We start from the raw sequence: 18,375 nt of genomic DNA on the forward strand, positions 1-18,375 counted from the left end.
CCTAGAGTTAGTGTGGATATAGTTATACTATTGGTGACTCCTGTTTTGTGCCTGGATATGTTTTTTTCCTCTTTTTTGATGCTTCTCCCCCCCCACCCATCCACCCGCGTGCCACGTCCCCCTCCCTCTCCCGATGCGAGCCCAGAATGAGGCATACAGACTCCATAAGAGTCTGGGTTGATGAATATGCAACACAGACACAGAGCTTTAAGCAGTAAATCTTTTGTTAATAGCTTGAAGAAGACACCGGTCTTTAATCATTTATAAAAGGAAAATATTGTGCAGACCCCAGTGGTGAACCCTCCTCCAGCAAGTGTGAGACTCAGCCCAAATCGTGTCAAACTAAGCATATATGTCAAGTTTACCAAGTGCAGTCAGGTAATCATCACTTTAAACTCTAAGAGCACATAGTAATGTCTAGCTAGCTCATTTTAATTCGTCCAAGTATTCCTTAGCTTTGATCTCTGAGAGAAAAAACTTTGTTTGGCCTCCATAAATGACTTTAAGCCGTGCAGGGTTGTTTAGGTATGCTTGTGCTTTTTTCTCTTGAAACGGCTTAATTAACATGCGAAGCCTCCACCTTCCTTCGACTGTGGTGTGGCAAAAGCTGGGGCGGACAAAATAGGAGACCCCTTTACTAGAACGCTTAGATTCAGGTTTGGCTTTTTCGAAAATTGACTGTCGGAGCAGAAAATTGCCAGAGTACACCAAAATAGCTCGGGGATATGTCCCAGGTTTTGCTGGGAGCTTGAAAGGCATACGGTGTACTCGCTGGATTTCTGTATCCCAATCCCAATTTGAAAGTTCCGACAGAGATTCTTTGAATAAGTTGATCACAAAAGAGCGAATGTCGTCCCCTTCTGCCACCACGGGAAACCCCAGCACGCGAAGATTATTCCTTCGTTCGTGGTTTTCAAATTCCTCTAATTTCCACCTAACGTCCGCCAGCTCAGATTCATGGGATTCGATTCTTTCTTGGTTCGTGGCAAGTTCGGTTTCATTGGAGAGCACCCTGAACTCAATCTCTGTCATTCTATCCCCAAAAGAGCTACAAGTCTTCGTGAGCTTGCGTACAGCCCCTTGAACCTTGCGCAATGCTGCTTGTGCTTTGCGTCCATCTTGTGCTGTTTTTTCGCGATGTGCTGCTATAGCTTGTAGTACTGTATCTAGCGTTGCTGATGGGGGCCCCCGACAGACCGAAAGGTGAGTGAGCTGCTGAGCTGGTTTGGCACTACACGAGGGGAGCATAAGTTGGTTAGTGGGAGTGTAATCCCAGGCTAGCTCACTTCCACAATGTTGCTTCTCTTTGCGTTTCAAAGCTGGCTTAGATATTATGGTATTGATCTCTACTTTATCCCCCCTACTGCCGCTACTGCCACTCTCATCAGTAAGGTATGACACAGAGTCGTCTGTCCACTCTCCTCCATTCTCTGCCTCGTCGGAGGAGAAGAAATCACTCTGGTCTTTTTTCTCCCTCCACATTGCAATCAATAATTGCCTGTGCCTGCTCATTAGCTGCACTAACCAGTCTCTGTTCTTCATTCAAACCTGAAGATCCCTCTAGAGACGTATACAAGTCTGATACGATTTTCTGTATCCCCTGAGCCCCCTGTACATCCTGCCCTCGCCCCTGTGCGCTACTCAAAGTTAGATTAGCAAAGTTAGAGACATTAACTTCTGCTAATGAGTCAATATCTTCTGGAGCCTCAAAGGTTATGTCAGTATTAGTATTAGCGTTAGCAGCGTTACCGTTCCATTCATGGTTTTAGCCCCACAGCACTTACTTCTTTAGTGGCAGATTGTGCTAGTTGTTCCGGAGCAGTTGGGTCAGGCTTCTCTTTGGGGGTTGATCGAGCTTTAACGGGGTCGCGCTGGGCATTCATCTCCTCGGTGCTTTCATCCGCAGCGCCTAATGCAACTCCTTCAGGGGCCACGACAATCACAGCCGCATCGCTAGTGGACGCTGTCAGGCGCTTCTTCTCTTGCTCCGGAAGCACTCCCGGAGCCTTTCGCCACAGGCCGATTACAGTGGAGCCAGGAGCATCTTTCTTCCGATCCTTTTTTCAGCCCGATGCAGCAGTGTTCTGTCTCAATGAGTTGATGACCACCGCCGTCTCGAGGGGCACTTTCTCCGTCGTTGCGAGCGCCTGGATGTCTCCGGCATCCCTCTGTGCCTGGCGTTCCGCATTCTCCTCAAAGCCGATCTGGCCGCTCTTGCTCGAGCGTCGGCGAACAGCAATGCTGCGGCAACGTTCGGGGTCATTGCTGGAGATGAAATTCCACGGTAGGTGGGGGCAACAGACTCATCAGACTCGTTGTGAGAGCTGGTTATTGAGTTTAATAGAAATTTGAGGACAGCCCAGCCGTAGAGAGATGATAAACGTTTAGGGTCCAGATTGTATATTCTCTGACATTCCTTAAGCATTGCATTATCTTCAGGAGCTGTTCGGGGTTGAGCCAGCGGTTCAGACGATACCGGATCAGTGTCTTCTGATCATAATCAGGAGCTCTGGTGCTGTGTGTGCACAGCGGTTACTGACAAACCGCCATCTTGCCTCTCCGAAAAGAAGTTTCTCATCCTAGTGTCAACTTCCTGTTCTAAGCACCTACAAAACAAAATAAGCTTAGACAGGCCTTCAAAGGGGTATGGGGAGAACATAGCGAGTGAGGCGTTCTACACACGTATCTGCTTCGTCATCTCCTCTCAAAGATTATAATCCTTGCAATATTCTTTAATCCAGCATGGAAGAGGGTTCTAGCAATACCATGCCGCACCCAGTGACTACTTCATCATCTTCCTCTAATATTCCACTTCCAACTTCGAAGTGCCGATTCTATTCAAGTTGTGGTAAACCGGATTCCCGCAATGCAAACGGATATTACATCTCTTAAAACACAAATTGAAAATCTTGAAACCCACAACAGACGTAACAACCTGCGTCTATATGGTCTGATGGAGGGGCAGCAAGGTTCAGATCCTATCACTTTTTCAAGTTTTTTCTTCCAAAAATCCTGGGTATTCCTGACTCTCCAATTCTCAATATTCAGAGAGGGCATCGCTTGGGACACAGCCCACGTTCTTCAACTCCTCATACAAAACCAAGAGGTCTCATTATGTATCTCTTAGAATACACAGACTTATCAAGAGTATTACAAGCAGCCAAATTTAAACGTCGGATAACCTGGCAGGGTTCTAATCTCTTCTTTTTCCCGGATTATGCAAAGGAAACAGCAAACGAGAGAAATACTTTTTTAGATATGAGACCAGCACTGCGAAATCTTAATGCTAGATTTGGCCTGTTTCATCCATGTGTGTTCAAAGTAACTTATAAAAACAAAACAATGAATTTTGAAGATCAGGCTTTGCTGCAACGCTTCATCGACAACTGTAGAAAAGAGGACATGGACGTTTCCAGATTTTTCAATATTTAATGTTATGATGTGTGATTTCTCTCTTCTGAATGGCGTTAATTGTTCAAGTTTCGAATTGTTTTTCATGTTTTCATGTTTTCACGTTTCTTCTGTCTATATTTGGTGTAGTATCCTGGTTTTTTTACCCTTGTGATCACCGGTTCGTTTGGATGTAGTTTCTCCCCCCCCCCCCCGACCTTGCCCTGAGCTATCTGATCAGTTGTGCCATCTTCCTTATGTGGCATCACCACCCTCGTTTTTGGTATGTCTTTTTTGATGTATTTGTTTTGTCTTATGTATATTTAGTGTTTGTTTCCTTTCTTCTCTCTCTCTGTTTCTTCCATTCTTTCTCTCTTTCTCTTAATTATTCTTTTTCCGACAATCCTTTAATTTTTTTTATATAATAGGCCCTGTTTCTTCCTTTTTCCTTCACATTTCATTTGACTAATTTCTTCCTTTATAATCACATCGTATCTTATATTTCATATACATTCCAGTTCCCTGCTATTTTTTTTGTTATTTTGCATTATGTATCTAATCTATTATATCTTATTATTGCTCCATTTTCTTTCTATTTTTTAACTTAAATTGTTTAATATGTTTATTCTAATATAGATGGCTTTGCGAATTGCATCTTGGAATGTTAAAGGTTTAGGTTACCCTATAAAGCGTCAGAGAGTATTGACTTATCTTTCCAATTCTAAATGTGATATTGCCTTGTTACAGGAAATTCATATTTTAGACAAAGAAATTTCTAAACTTAAACGACAATGGGTAAGCCATGTTTTCCTTCACCTAGTAATGGAAAACGTAATGGTGTAGCCATTCCGTGTCACAAACGCTTAGATATTCAATTGCTATCACAAGATTCTGATGATTTAGGTAGATGGGTGTCTGTTTCCCTTTAAGTTAACAAAATACCTATTACTGTTTTCAATCTTTATGTTCTCCCAATAATGCCTTTTGGCCCGCAATTCTGTCCAAATTGATGACTTATAAGGATGATTATCTACTGGTGGGTGGCGATTGCAAAATGGTAATTGATCCTATACTTGATCGTAACTATAAAACCAAATTTATTCCCTCTCTTATATACACTCAATTTACTTCTACCATTGCACAACAATCTGTAGTGGATGCGTGGAGACTTTGCAACCCCACCCTTTTAAAATATACCTTCTTCTCCCCGGTACACTGTTCTCAATCCAGATTAGACTATTTATTCCTCTCCCACTCCCTTGCACAACACATCACTCAATCATATATTATTCTTATACTTATTTTGGATCATGCTCCAGTACTTTTAAACATTGACCTCCTTCCTCCAACACATCGTACTAGAATATGGAGATTTAACAATTCTCTCCTATTAGATCATAATTTTACCCAAAGTTTTGAATCCTTTGATAATACCCTTTTTCTTGAAAATGGATACACTTATCTCCCCATAAATTATTTGGGATGCTTTTAAAGCTGTGTCTCGAGATTTCATTATTTCATATGTATCCTGCAAAACGAAATCCTCTTGAAGTACTTTGAAATCCCTCACTACACGTATTAAACAATTAGAACATTCCAATTACCGTACAAATTCTAAATCCTCTCTGGAAGGTCTCGTTACACTAAAATTCACTTTTGATAAATTTTCCACAGATAACGCAAATTCATTTTTACTTAAGGCATTTGCGAAATACTATGGAGGTCAAAATAAATCAGGAAGGCTCTTAGCCAATTATCGTAAAATAAAAAAGGAACGCTCCAAAATCAATTTGATTCTTACTTCATCTAATCGTATGCTTTATAAGAATGAGAAAATTCAGGCTGATTGTACCCATTTTTATCAGGATCTCAATACACCCGATTCTCCTACGTATATCCAGCAGTATTTCCCTTCCATTGAGCCTCCCTCAGACCTTAATGTAGACTTTCCTTTATTAGATAAAGAAATTCAAATGCAGGATATCCTTAATGCAATCAGTACTATTAAACACGGTAAGGCACCAGGCCCTGATGGGTTTACCATTGAGTTTTACTCCCACTTTTCTCAATTTCTTCTTCCTAAATTGCATCAGCTTTTCCTTTTCTTCATATCTTCTAAATCTTCTGGTGGCTCTTTCCAGAATGCTCTAATTTGCCTCCTTACCCAAGAAAATAAGGATCCCTTATTGTGTAAACTTTATAGGCCCATTTCTTTGATCAATTTAGATTATAAAATGTTTGCAAAAATATTAGCTCTGCATCTGGAATTCTTGTTACCTCAACTAATTGGAGTGGAACAATGTGGTTTTATTAAGTGTCGTCATATTGCAGATATTATTAGATTATTTTTCAATGTCCTTAGTAAATCCAAGTCTTGCAAACATTCTTTAGCTGCTATTTCCCTAGATGCTGAAAAAGCATTTGATCGAGTCAGTTGGCCTTTTATTTTCTCAAATTTTTCCTGGTTTGGTTGTGGGAAAACATTTATTGATGTTATTTCTCTGCTATATTCGTCCACCACGTCCTCTAGTCTAGTAAATGGTCTTATCTCTTCTTTATTTTCCTTATATCGGGGTGTTAGACAAGGATGCCCCCTTTCTCCTCTCCGATGCCAATATCTTAATTTTTGTTTACTCCCATAGTCTTCTCTTTCTGCCTTCCTATCGGAGGTACAGCTTTTTGCTTCAGTTACACGGGCCAAATTTAATTCTGACAAGTGTCAAATTCTTCCTCTAAATAAATTATGTTTTCATGCTGATTATATCTCCGTTTGTGATCAAAATTATGCTGGTCCTTATAGTTCTCTTTTATATATTCAATCCTCCTATAAATACACCTCATTTCCAATATAAATTAATATATTCCATCTTATCTAAATTTTTATGGAACAATAAACAACCACGTATGTCTCTTCAGAAACTTAAAAGACCCAAGTTTATGGGGGGTGTTAACGGACGGACGGATGTTCACGGACGTTCACTCTTATCATACTAATTTTTCCTCAAGCAATCTGCCTTCCTATTACAGGAGGATGATGCCTCAGGTCTACCTTTATGGGTCAATATTGAAAAGTCTTTTTTCCATCCTTTTTCCTCCAAAGAATTCTTATCCTTTTCACGTAGACCTTTGTCTCTGTCCCTTCCTATCTTTAACAACATCTCAAAATCTTTCAATCTATTTTCCATTGTCACAACTCCCCTAAGGACCAAATTTGCATTCCTCCATTTGGTACACCCAACACATTCAAATTATTATTAAAACTATCTTTTGGAAAGACTGGCACGCTAAAGGGCTTCATTGTGTTTTTCAACTTTTTCATGGTGCTCTTTGTATCTCGTTTGCTAACCCCCAAGTGCAGTTTTTGTTGCCCTCTTCCTGGGAGTCTAAATTCAATTCATTAATCACAAAGATTCAAGATGCTTACAATAATTTCGTACCTACCTCTGTATCTTCCGCTTCCTCACCTAATTTACTTCGCTTTTGGAATCTACCCCTTCTGCTTCTCAATTGTATAAACATTTTCTCCCTCAGCTATCCACTAGAATTACTCTGGGAAGCAGATCTCCAACTAATTTTCCCTATCCATAGTTGGAACAAGGTTTGGTTGAAAATAAGACCATCTTCCAGAGCAGCCAACATCCTTAAAACATTATTTTATATATATAATAGACTTATATTTACTCCTGTTTCATTACACAAGATAAATCAATCTCTTCCCCCTTCTTGTTGTTCTTGTTCTTCTAACAAAGCGGATTTAAAGCACATTATTTCAATACCAGCATATTTATACTTTTTGGACGCAGGTTTGGCAACAAATAAATTATATATTTTATACACAAGTACACCTTACTTTTGTAATCATTTTCTTAGGGAGTGTCTCTGAAGATTGGGATTCCCAGGTAACCCATTTTTCCATAATTGACCTTCTCCTTGCCGTTGCTTTTCAACAATTCACCAGGGAATTCTACAAACATATCTTATCGAGCCTGGTGGGATGCAGTTTGTTACAATCACAGATTAGATAGAGCATATCTCTCTCCCATTTCCCTTGCGATCAAGCGTGACACCCTATGGCAACCCATAACTACCTTTCTAGACATTTCTACCATGACTGCTAGTTCTCATAATCCCGACTTGAAGAAGTTCCTAAATCTCCATGATTGTTTTTCATATATTACAACTATAGTGATAAATTAATTGATCTATTCTTTTTTTTTACTCTCGACTTTGATGTTATTTACTGTACTGTGATTATAAGCATCTTTAGAACTTGATGATTGTCCTTCTCTCCCCTCCCCTCCCCCTTTTCTTGCATATTTTATTGATCTGATAACCGTATATGTAGGATTTTATCTTGTTCCTATTATACTGTATTTAATTAATTGCAAAGAAAATCTCTTTTTAAAACTTAAAAAGAAAGTGTTTCAGCTGGCGGAGTTAGCATTATTTTGTTGATGATCACTTGTTACTGAGCCACTCTTACTATTAACCGAATTTGTAACAAGGGTACCATAGGCTCTAATGCAAGTGAGGATTAAGTAATAATAGATAGCCAAAACTTGGGTGAAATGGGTCCCTCATATATCAGGGCCCCACTGCTGCTGTACTGATAATACCTACACCCTTGCACTTAATCTAGTTTTATAACTTACCTTTGATGATGTAATGTAAGACAAGGGAATAGATGTGATGAGCACTCGGGTGATGTAGTGGGGGCTACTGATTTAAAATAGCAAAGAGGTGAGCTGCTTTAAGGGATACAAGCCCTGCCCTCGCCATGTTCCTTTATTAAAAGAAGTGTAATTAGCTATGGTGGCTTAAAGTGGACAGAAGGGTAAAAATGAATTTTGCCCCACTCCAAAGGTCTACCGCTGTATTACCTTAACAAGCTCCATGTATTTGTCAATGGCATGTGCCTCCTGTGGGAACAGTTTTTTGAGTCCTTCTGCATAGGCATTCTTGCCATGGTACAGTGGATACTGCTTTCCGGTGCCCCCAAGTATCACCACGTCAAAGGGATTCTCAATTGGCGCCCACTGCAACTGCCCCTCCGTAAGCTGGTCCATGATCACCCTTGAGGGGTCACCCTCCGACAGATGTCCGATGTAATGGATTCCTGAAACGCAACCGGGATTGATTACTGCACATAGTTCAACAGTGAAGCTAGAAAGGGCAGTGGGGTAGGCTATAGATATGAAAGGCCCTGCAGACAGAGTGAAGGAGTGTAGCAGAAAACACAATGACAATAGGGTGGAATTGGATACCAGGAGCAAAGCGATAAAGGGAGGGGTTGGCGGCATGAAAATGAGAGGTGGGCTTGCTATGCAGAAATTATGGCCGCAGGCAGATTCAGAAATGTCTGGCCTGGCATGTCTCAAAAGCTAGCTGTTGATAAAAAAAAGTAAGACACAAGAGACTAGACTCTGGAAAGCTATAAGAGTCCAGGCAGAGAGGTTCTTTTTTCTGGAATGGGGGAGGACACGTCAAACCTAGCTTGCACATATTTTTCTAAATTAATCCCAGTCCCAAAAACGCCTTCTTTCCTTATTCCAGATTAAATCCCTGAAATCCTGCCAGCCTGCTCGCACCTGACATCTATTTCAATCTTGACTGCACTCTCTCCTTTTTGTGCGCTTTATCCTGTGTTTCCTCCCAATGTCCCCCACACAGACCCTCACATTAGATGTTCTGTTCCCTAAAGGTGATAAATGGACACCCTTGTGTTGATCTAGTCCTGGACCCTTGTAAATAATGTCCCCGTGTCTCATTATGCCTAAGGCCCGTGCCATAATGAAACAAAGTACTTTCCTATTTGCCTCTTTGCACGCCTGGTTAAACCGAAGTTGATGGCTTCTTTGCCGCATCAAATCCTTCTGGGCAGCCGCAATGTCAACACATCTCTGCTCCTCCCACTTGTCCCAAGACACCTTCAGATCTCTTTGATCATCTTAATCAGCTCCAGACCTGCACTATCCCATTCTCCCTGCATGCATCAGGACTATGCCTGGCTTCAGGCTTCTTCCCCTCCTTTCCCCCAGTGTTGGTTACACCTGCCCCTTGCCAATGCCAATAAATGTACATCTTCACCAGTACTAACGGTACCTGAAGTTTTGCCTACCTTCATGTTCACAAACCCACTTCACAACAGGATGGCCACATACTCAAACCTCCTTCCTACAAATCTTCAGATGATGCTGTCCTTCCAACAATTAAGCCAATTAGCACTGCAAGCTTGTAGCATGGCACCAAGTGTGAAAATAATTCACCCGTCGCACTACTACCCTTCTCCCTTACCCACTCTTCCAGGATATGCACCACAAACTCTCCTCCTCGTGGGTTAGATCCCTAAAAGCACTTTTCACAAAATGCTTGGATTGTCATTTTTCCTGAAATCGTTACCATCGGCAGTCCATTCTCAATCAATGCCATAGTAAAAATAACCAAATCTTTTCTCCCATCTTAAAAGTGGACAATGTACTGCACCTTCTCAAAGCCCCAGTCTTCCCAAAATCCTCCCACACCTGATAAGATACTCTTGTGAACAGGTCAAGTGAGCCTTCAGTAAGGCTCACGACCCTCTCACGACCCTCTCATCGTCCCGCACTGGTGGCCCTTGGAATTCCACATTTGTGCTAACCCACAAAATATTGACTACTGCGAACCAGAAGTCCACCAGACACTCAGGACTGGACTATGGTGTGCTTGGAACCACTGTAGGCAGCACAGTTACAATTATCTCAGCAAAATCAGCACTCACCAGTCAGTGGCAGCCATTCCGTTGATCACCCCAACCACTGTCTTGTCAACTAGAATCATCATCTTCCTGTTACTAATCTTTCCCCCTCGATGTCTCACTGCCAGAACCACAGGGAAAAACTCAGGGGAGGCAATATTGCGTCGCCTCTCAATAATGTCAACTGTCCAGTGCTCTGTGGACCAGTCTTTCAATTAAGGCCAAAACCTCTAGATCCAGATAAAATGGAAAAATCCCAGATATGCAAGTTGGATGACTCATTTTGAAGTCATACAGTTACTCCATTACACACCTTCGAAATTAAAAGTAAATACCACAAGTCCAGACTCATTCTGTCCCAAATTCTAACCCTACAATGCTGTTTTGTAACACCTGACATGGCAAACACCATCTGCCTGCTGAATGCATTGGAGGGGGCCACTACTTTGCACTGAGAATTCAGATATCCTATGAGTAACTGCAGTTTCTTCTACTCACATTTCTTCCTGTGTACAATGTCTGGTGGCATCAACTTCAGAGTGGATTGCTCTGCTGATAAATTAGACCCAGTGGCAATTTAATCCATATTGATGCCCAAAATATGTACCACCATAGTTGGCCTTTTAGTGTTTTCCAGAGCCAATGCTAACCCAAACTCCTGAACCCTCCATTCCAATGCAGGTCTCCTGCATTCATTGCAGACTTCTGCTCTCCCCACAAGTAAAGGAATCATCAAGGTTTTGTAGCACCCTACCCCACTTTTACTACCCACACAAAAAATGAACTGAACAACTCAAGGAGAGTACATGCCAGTGAACGTCCAATTGCCATTGCTTTGTCCACAAATATTTGGGCTTGAATTTGAAAGTCCTTATCACAAAAGAGAGAAAAAGAGGCTAAGTAGACGCTGTGTCTGCCTCCAGGAATAGATCACATCACAAAATTAATGTGGTAGTCCATCAGATAAGCACCCAATAGTTTTTCATGCCTATTCAAAGATTTGTCTACCTGTCCTACTTTCCAGCTCTAGATCTGGGCAATTTTCAGAGATTGGTTTAGGTGGTCTCACCCACGTAATGTGGCATGCATCATCATAGGCCACCTCACCCCACACTGGTAAGGTAGTACTACCAGAGCAGACTCGACCACAAGTGGAACTATCTTGAGGGATTTCTTAGAAAATTACTCTGGATAATTACCTAGGATCCCGTTCATTCAGCTATACCTTGGGGTAAACCACAAAGAGTCCTTTATTCAGCGGTACCCTGGGTAGCTACAAAAATACTAAAATGAATACTCAGATGACATTAAGGGGTACTATGACCATTATGTACCTCTATAGCATCTTGCCTCAAACTCCCAAGATACAAGAAAAAAACCATGGGTGGCACATCCTTCTCTGTTCAAGCAGCCAAACTATGGAACTCTTTACCCCCAACATATGATCCACCGACAACCACCTTATCTTCAGAAAACTACTCAAGAATTGGCTCTTCCCCACATAAGCACCATTCGCAAACAGAAATTTACAGCATATCCCTCTGTATATAAGCATTTGTTTTCACTATAGATATATACCTATCATTTGTCTATTGCTTTGTATAAACATGTAGAATAATTATGTTGTTGAGAAAAATAAATAAATAAAAATCATCTTTGGTCTACATGTACTTAATTCCACTGTGCATCTATGTACCTTCCATGTACTGGATCTGTGTGTCTGTTACTTTTCTCCTGAAAAAGCATATCCAATGCACTACCCTATTTCTCATCCTGTACCTCTATCAATATCTTTAATCTACATATACTTACCTCCTTTATGTATCTATATACTGTCAATGTACTTATGGATCTATATATTTATCACTTTCTTCTAATTTAGCCTTTCCAATGCACTACCTTACTTACATTTGAAATGCTAAATTAGAAGAACGTGATAAATATATAGATCCATAAGCACTGACTGGCATAGGGGACATAAATGATCACATGTTGAGGCAGCAGGGAAACTATTATGCTGCAAAGGCAAATTAATCCCAACACAGCCACAGCGCTTGTGAAATACAAAGGCCAGCAACCACCCTGCAAGACAGTCAGCCACCCACCAAAGGGGTGTGCTCAGAGAAGGATTCCAGCCACATTCATGTGGAATAGCAGGCACACAAACAAAGCCTGTCTCCGGAAGACTCGGTCCATGAAGGTCAGGTGAGCTTCAGTCATCTTAGATTTAATGGTATTTTATGTTTAGTGTGAACGCATGAGCCAAGCTGATCACACCTCCTGCTGGCTTGTATCGTAGTGCCAGAGGGCGGCAAGAATTATGTCTCATTTACCACGTCATGGCAATGTCATTTTTAGTTAAGCCTTATGTTAGTTAGGCACAATTACGTTGCTTGCCAAGTGACGGGCAGGGAATAATCATGTAGTGTGTAAAGAATCCACTTGGCGAGGAAATAAGTCTGTGCTTTAGAAAAGCGATGTTGAAATGGAGCATAGTTTTTTCTGCACCAATAATAACATCCGATTCTGAGGGATGCATAATTGTATATGCCACATATCTGCAAAAGTGATTCGGACTAACTGGGCGGTCTTTTGGGTGCATGGAACCAAGTCTATATTCAGTGCGCTGATTAACATGCGCTCAAGAGGCTGCACACAATTAAAATAGGGGAGGAGGTTTTCTTGGAAGGAACATTTTATAGTGTTGGCTTTTGGCTGCACCATTTGGTTTTTTTGGGTGTGCCTGTTGCAAGTGTAATGCTTTCCCAAAGTATGCATGTTACTGTCACAGGTCCTTATATGCGCTGACTTTCTTTGACTGTTTAAGGGCCTATTAGGTCTGCTGTGCAGCGTTAGGTTTTACTGTTTATCTCCCTCATACAATTAGCAAACCTTGCCCGCAGCTTAAATGAGGGAGTCTCTATCTTGGAAATCAGTGGAGTTAGCGACAGCATCTTTCTTTTCCTTGAGGCACCATCTGCCAGGCCCCGAAGGATAGATCATATGACCAGTCAGTGTGTGGGCTAATTTCATTTGGCTGTTTGTGGCTAGTGCATCAGGTATTACTGTTGATTTCCCTTATGATGTAACAAAGATTACTTGCGCAAGCCTTTATTGCATGCAGTCTTTTCTACATTGCAAAAAACTATAGAGCGTGTTCAAAACTGCTTTGATTTGCAAATGTGAGCCAATTTTAATTTTCAAGTTTGCTAAATGGGGGGGAACTTTTAGTCTGCTGCCCAGGTTTATTTTTTGTCCCAGTGACGCCCTGGAGTGGGGGGTGTTTCTTTTCCAGTCTGACTGACAGACACAGGTGAGCTCTCTGAAAGCTCAGGACTGGACTGTCTGCAGCTCTTCATCCTATTTTACCCTACTACGCCACCATTCCATTTGTTAGCCATATTGTACTGAGAGCCCGACGTATGCTTTTCTTAATCTCAGTATATTTTCAAACGGACTGGCCTCCAAAATCTACTTGGTACCTGCTACATAGTGTTGATCCACTATTGATGTCTTGTCAGGCTAAGCTAGTGGCTCACAGCCCCCTGCAAACTTTCTTCTAATGTGTCCTCATTGCCATGAAAGGCTTTGCCGCAATTGTAAGATCTTAGAGTTTCTCGCTGCTCAAATGGGTGTAAATGCTGATACTTATAGGTTTCCCTCGTCTTCATTGCCTGATTTTGCTCGCGAGAAAGTGTCACTCATAGTCATTGAATGTCACTCATAATTTTACAAAAATTATGAAAATGTCATACATAAGCAATCTGAAAACTCGGCAACTATGTTTATACTGTATTTTAGAAGGACACTTTGCAAAAATGGATGGCGCATAATTCAGGAAACATTGACAATTAGATGTGCGATTTCCACTGGGGCGGCTGGTGCGTGGCCGCGTCTGCGTGGTCTTCACCCTTAGGGTGGAGCATACTATGGTGGGGCTGGTCATTCTCATGTGCATGCCACTTTGTGCAATTTAAAATGCGCTTGAGGTGTGAGGCGGCTGAGAAGGACCCTGCGGCCCAGAAAGGACTGGTGTGGGCTTAATTTAATTATTGCCAATGCTGACCGTGCCGGTCATGGGTAATTGCCCAACCCATAATTTCATTGGTTTAAAAGGTTTTCCCTTTTGTCTATAATGCAATGTTAACTTATTTTTATTGTTTGTGTTCGGGCATGATCATTACCTGCTGACCGCCACTAGCGTGCCATGAGATTGTCTTCTGTTCTCAGATTACAACAGATGGAAGCTCGGCCACTTCATAGAAACTCATAGCTGCGCTCGTAGTTTGGTGAAGGAATAATTTTCACAAGATTTAAATGTTTTTCATAGCAAGAGATAGTTTTGGTGAGGAAATAAGGAAGGAGGCATTTTCCTGTGGCTGACGAGGCGTTTTTCCGTGGCTGCTAGCTGACTTGGAGGGAGCCCATGCGACTACACCCCCGACAAAGAGTTAAACGCTTACAGAAGTAAAACCGCATTATTGGCACATACTTCAAACAACAAATACAAATGGAAATCATTTTTGCCGGGCTTGTACATCTGCGTCAATTATCCCTGGTTAGTAATTGGAGGACACGAAGGACAGGAAACCATTCTACGAATAAAGCAATACGAACTTGTTTACAGGTACTATTTAGTATCATGAAGAAGTTATAATGTGTGAGGTGGCCTTTTTCCCCAAAATGTGGGTACAGCGTAGTGTGTTTCTTTGGGCATATGCCTTCCTGTACTGCTTGGTCTCATCTGGCCCCCGGATAGTTAAGGTTCACAAGCAGTGCTTAATTTGTGAACAAGTAGGTGCCAGGGCCCTTGCCAGAAGGCTACTGCAACGTAAACTATCCATTGTTGCTGCCAATGCCAGTACCAAGACAACTACTTACCCTCACACTTTTGCTTGTATTCGAATTAATACTATACCCGACCCCCAAAGCTCCAAGAATGGCTTTTGTGGCAGTTATTAAACATTGTTAATGTATATTGAATTATTGGCTGGCTGCTGTTGTGGTCATCCCTATTTCAGCCACCTGCTCTGCTCGGTCATACATACAGGTGCTGACAATTTAGTTCTGGTGCTGAGCACCGGAAACCACAGGCTCAAATTAAGCATTGGATTCGATATTTCGAGAATGGACATTTAAGGGCTCATTATCAGTTTCTTATATTTATTCAGTAGGGATAATTTAGACACATAGCATACCCTTTGAGTACACCAAAGGTAATGGGGTGACAGCTCTTGCTGATGAGCAAACACTAAGATTCAATTAATTAGATTATCTGAGTAGAATTAATGTTCACATTTGACCCTTGCTCTATTGCTACACAGCATGGGAGGGCATTTAGACAGACAAGGCGCAAGTTGCTTTTCTTCAATGTTGTGGAGTAGAGTGGGCTGTTATGGAGTGGGGTAGAGTCCTGTAGGGGTGTTGAGTAGAGTTGAGTGGAGTGTCATGGAGTTGCATAGGGTGGACTGGCATAGTGTTGTGGATTGTCATGGAGGTAGTAGAGTGTCGTAGATTGGAAGGGTGTTGAGTGTATTAGAGTGTCATATAGTTCAGTATTGTAGAGCGAAGCAGAGTGCCATAGAGTGGAGTGTCATTGAGTGTTGTGGAGTGGTGTAGAGCAGAGTGGAATGGCATACAGTGTGCTGCATAGAGTGGAGTACAGTGTTATCGAGTGGTGTAGAGAGGAGTAGATTGGTGTAGAGTGGAGTGGTATAGAGAGGAGTAGTATAGTAGAATGAAATGGCATAGAGTGGAGTAGTGTTGTAGAGTGTGATGTATATTAGCGAAAAGTGTTGTTGGGTGGTACAGTGCACCACAACAGTCAGCTGTACCCTCTATCTGAGGTGCACAGTCAACATACCTTTGTAAACTGGTTACCGAGGCTTCGTTTTTTCTGGTTCCAGTATCCCCTGGGCCCCCTCTGTGCCTATTCCTTGCATTTGAAATTTACATTTACTGCAGTAGTTTGAGAATTCATTTCATGAAAGGGAATATAAAGTACGCTTGCCTAGAGAAAAATGCCAGCCATGTGATAAAGAGCCTGGCAAGGCCTCGTCATGGCACTAAATAGGGTTATAAATATAAATGTATGTATTCATTTGTAATGTGACTTTTCTGTCTTTGTTCCCATTAATTATCAGTCATGGATCATTCATGCAGCCCTAGACCACAATTAAAAGTGTTTTCTATTTGTATTTGCTGTTCCAAGTATGCACAGATAAGTGCTGAAAATATAACTTTAGATAACTGCTTATTCGGTGGGGCAAAGTGGTAGGTGGTGGGCCAGGCCGCTGGGGAGACCTCCTCCATGTGCTTTGCAGGGGGGCCCCCTCAAGTTTCGTTACGCCACTGCTGCAGGTAAAGGCCTCACTAACTTGAAATCTAACAATACTGTTTGAATAACACTTTACTCCCTATGCTGGCCAAAAAACTAAGTGCATAGGCCTAGTAAACAACATTTAAACAGCTCATAGAAGCACCCTCTGATGTAGAATATACCTGTTGCTGTGGGGGGTGGGGGGGGGGTGCAGGGGGTTGGTTTCACTGGCTTGTGAACACAAAATGGGACCTGGTCTCAGTTATGAACACGGACAACCCTGGGGGCAAAGTCTGTGTATAAAGATCTATCTGAAGCATCCCTGAAGGAGATAGAGCGACATGTGTGTCCATGGATCTTTCTGCATGTATATTTAACTAACTTTCCCTTCCTTATCCTTCCCAGGGTAAGACTCAGAATGTCCGAGTAGCTCCTCCTATTAGTGGCTGCAAAGATACCCACCTTTCTGAAAGTGGCTGCAGTGACAGAATCAGAGGGTTATGAAGCCCTTAACTCAGGACCTGCCAACGTGTCTGTGTTCAGAGCTGTGTTAGAGGCTGCTGAGGGAATCTGTACTCTATAGAAAGCAAGCAGAGCAGCAACTCGACGAAGATAGCATTTACTATGTGCTCCTGCAAGAAAACGTATTATCTGCCTGTATGGTAAGGGTGCCGGTCGGAATTCTGACTTATAGCTGCATCTCTTTAATTCTGACAACCCTGCACTATTGGACAAAGTCAATCTGACCCCTCTACCTGCCCTTATTAGGAACTGGTAAGGTAAGGGTTTACCGGGTAAACATAGGGTTGATATGGAGGCTGGGGTGGTTCCTTGATTACACAATCAGGGAAGTCTATACCTGTAAGTGACAAGTGATTTGAAATACATACTGGGGACCTGTGAAAGGTATGTTCCACTCATCATCAGTTTCCTGTCTGGGTTGTAACTTTCAGGGTTCTGTAATTGGGGCGAAGGGCCTGGCCAACACGAAGAACAGCAAGTAGAAGGCAGGACCTCTTGCCTCTTAAGCAGAGTAGTTTGACCCTACTGATAGGGAGTGAAAACCTACTTTTGGAAGAATTCAAATTTCCTATTTCTTTGGAATGCTAGTTGTAATTTTTAAAGAATGCGCCAGAAGTTTTCAGTTGGTGTTAACATCTATAAAGTGAAAATATCCACATATGGAAATGCAAAGTAGAAGTACATTAGCACTTCTCAGTTACCACGGATGAACTACACTGCCTATTTTGTGGACTATATTCCCTCCCCATTCTCATCCTTACTCTGGATTAAGGATTAAATATGGGAGTGTTTATGGTGTGAGATTAACTCCAAAGTATATGTAGGGGCGTAGCAAGGTCAGGTGGTACCCGGTGCAGAAAATTTCTTGTCCCCCCCCACATTGAAATTATTAAAGAAATTAGAAAAAATAATATACTTACAGTTGCAAGTGTCATTTTTTTATTTAAAAGGCACATTTTTGCCATTTTGTCACCCCCCTCAATGATGACACCCAGGGCACCCCCCTTCCTATGCTGCTGAGTATATGCGAATCTCCACAAACCTACAAGTCTGTGGGACTGTGCCAGATTTGGCTGTAAGATTCCCTGGAATGCTCTTAAATCGGCCTTTAGCCGTAAATGTTGCAAATGCAACGGTCCACGGTCCTGCAGGAGTTTGGGTACGAGGAAATTACGTTTGCAAGGGGTGAATTTTACAGCCCAGATTCTGGGAATCCGAATTGATGGCTTTAACCTCTCAGGTCGATTTTTAAGTTTCCCCAAGTTAAACGTCGGTCGGTGTGCAAAAGTATTTGTGAATCGGACCCAGAGCGCAGGAGCTCTGGTTTCACTGAACTAAGGCATTGTGCTGCTCCTTGAACCTGTTGTAAATAACTGGAATTGTGGACCATGTGCTTCATCTTATTTTAGGT

General features: G+C 42.0%; 1 protein-coding gene across 1 annotated transcript in view; it reads right to left on the reverse strand.

Moving 5' to 3' along the window:
• LOC147679893 (all-trans-retinol 13,14-reductase-like) overlaps nt 1-18,375 on the reverse strand; it is a 221,280-nt gene that overhangs the window by 112,864 nt on the left and 90,041 nt on the right. The window contains exon 3 of the mRNA XM_086943456.1: nt 8,271-8,506. Coding sequence (XP_086799582.1) covers nt 8,271-8,506 — 236 coding nt within the window. The remainder of the gene's footprint in view (nt 1-8,270; nt 8,507-18,375) is intronic.

The sequence above is a fragment of the Lissotriton vulgaris genome, chromosome 11 (assembly GCF_964263255.1).
Source record: "Lissotriton vulgaris chromosome 11, aLisVul1.2, whole genome shotgun sequence".
Classification (NCBI taxonomy): Eukaryota; Metazoa; Chordata; class Amphibia; order Caudata; family Salamandridae; genus Lissotriton; species Lissotriton vulgaris.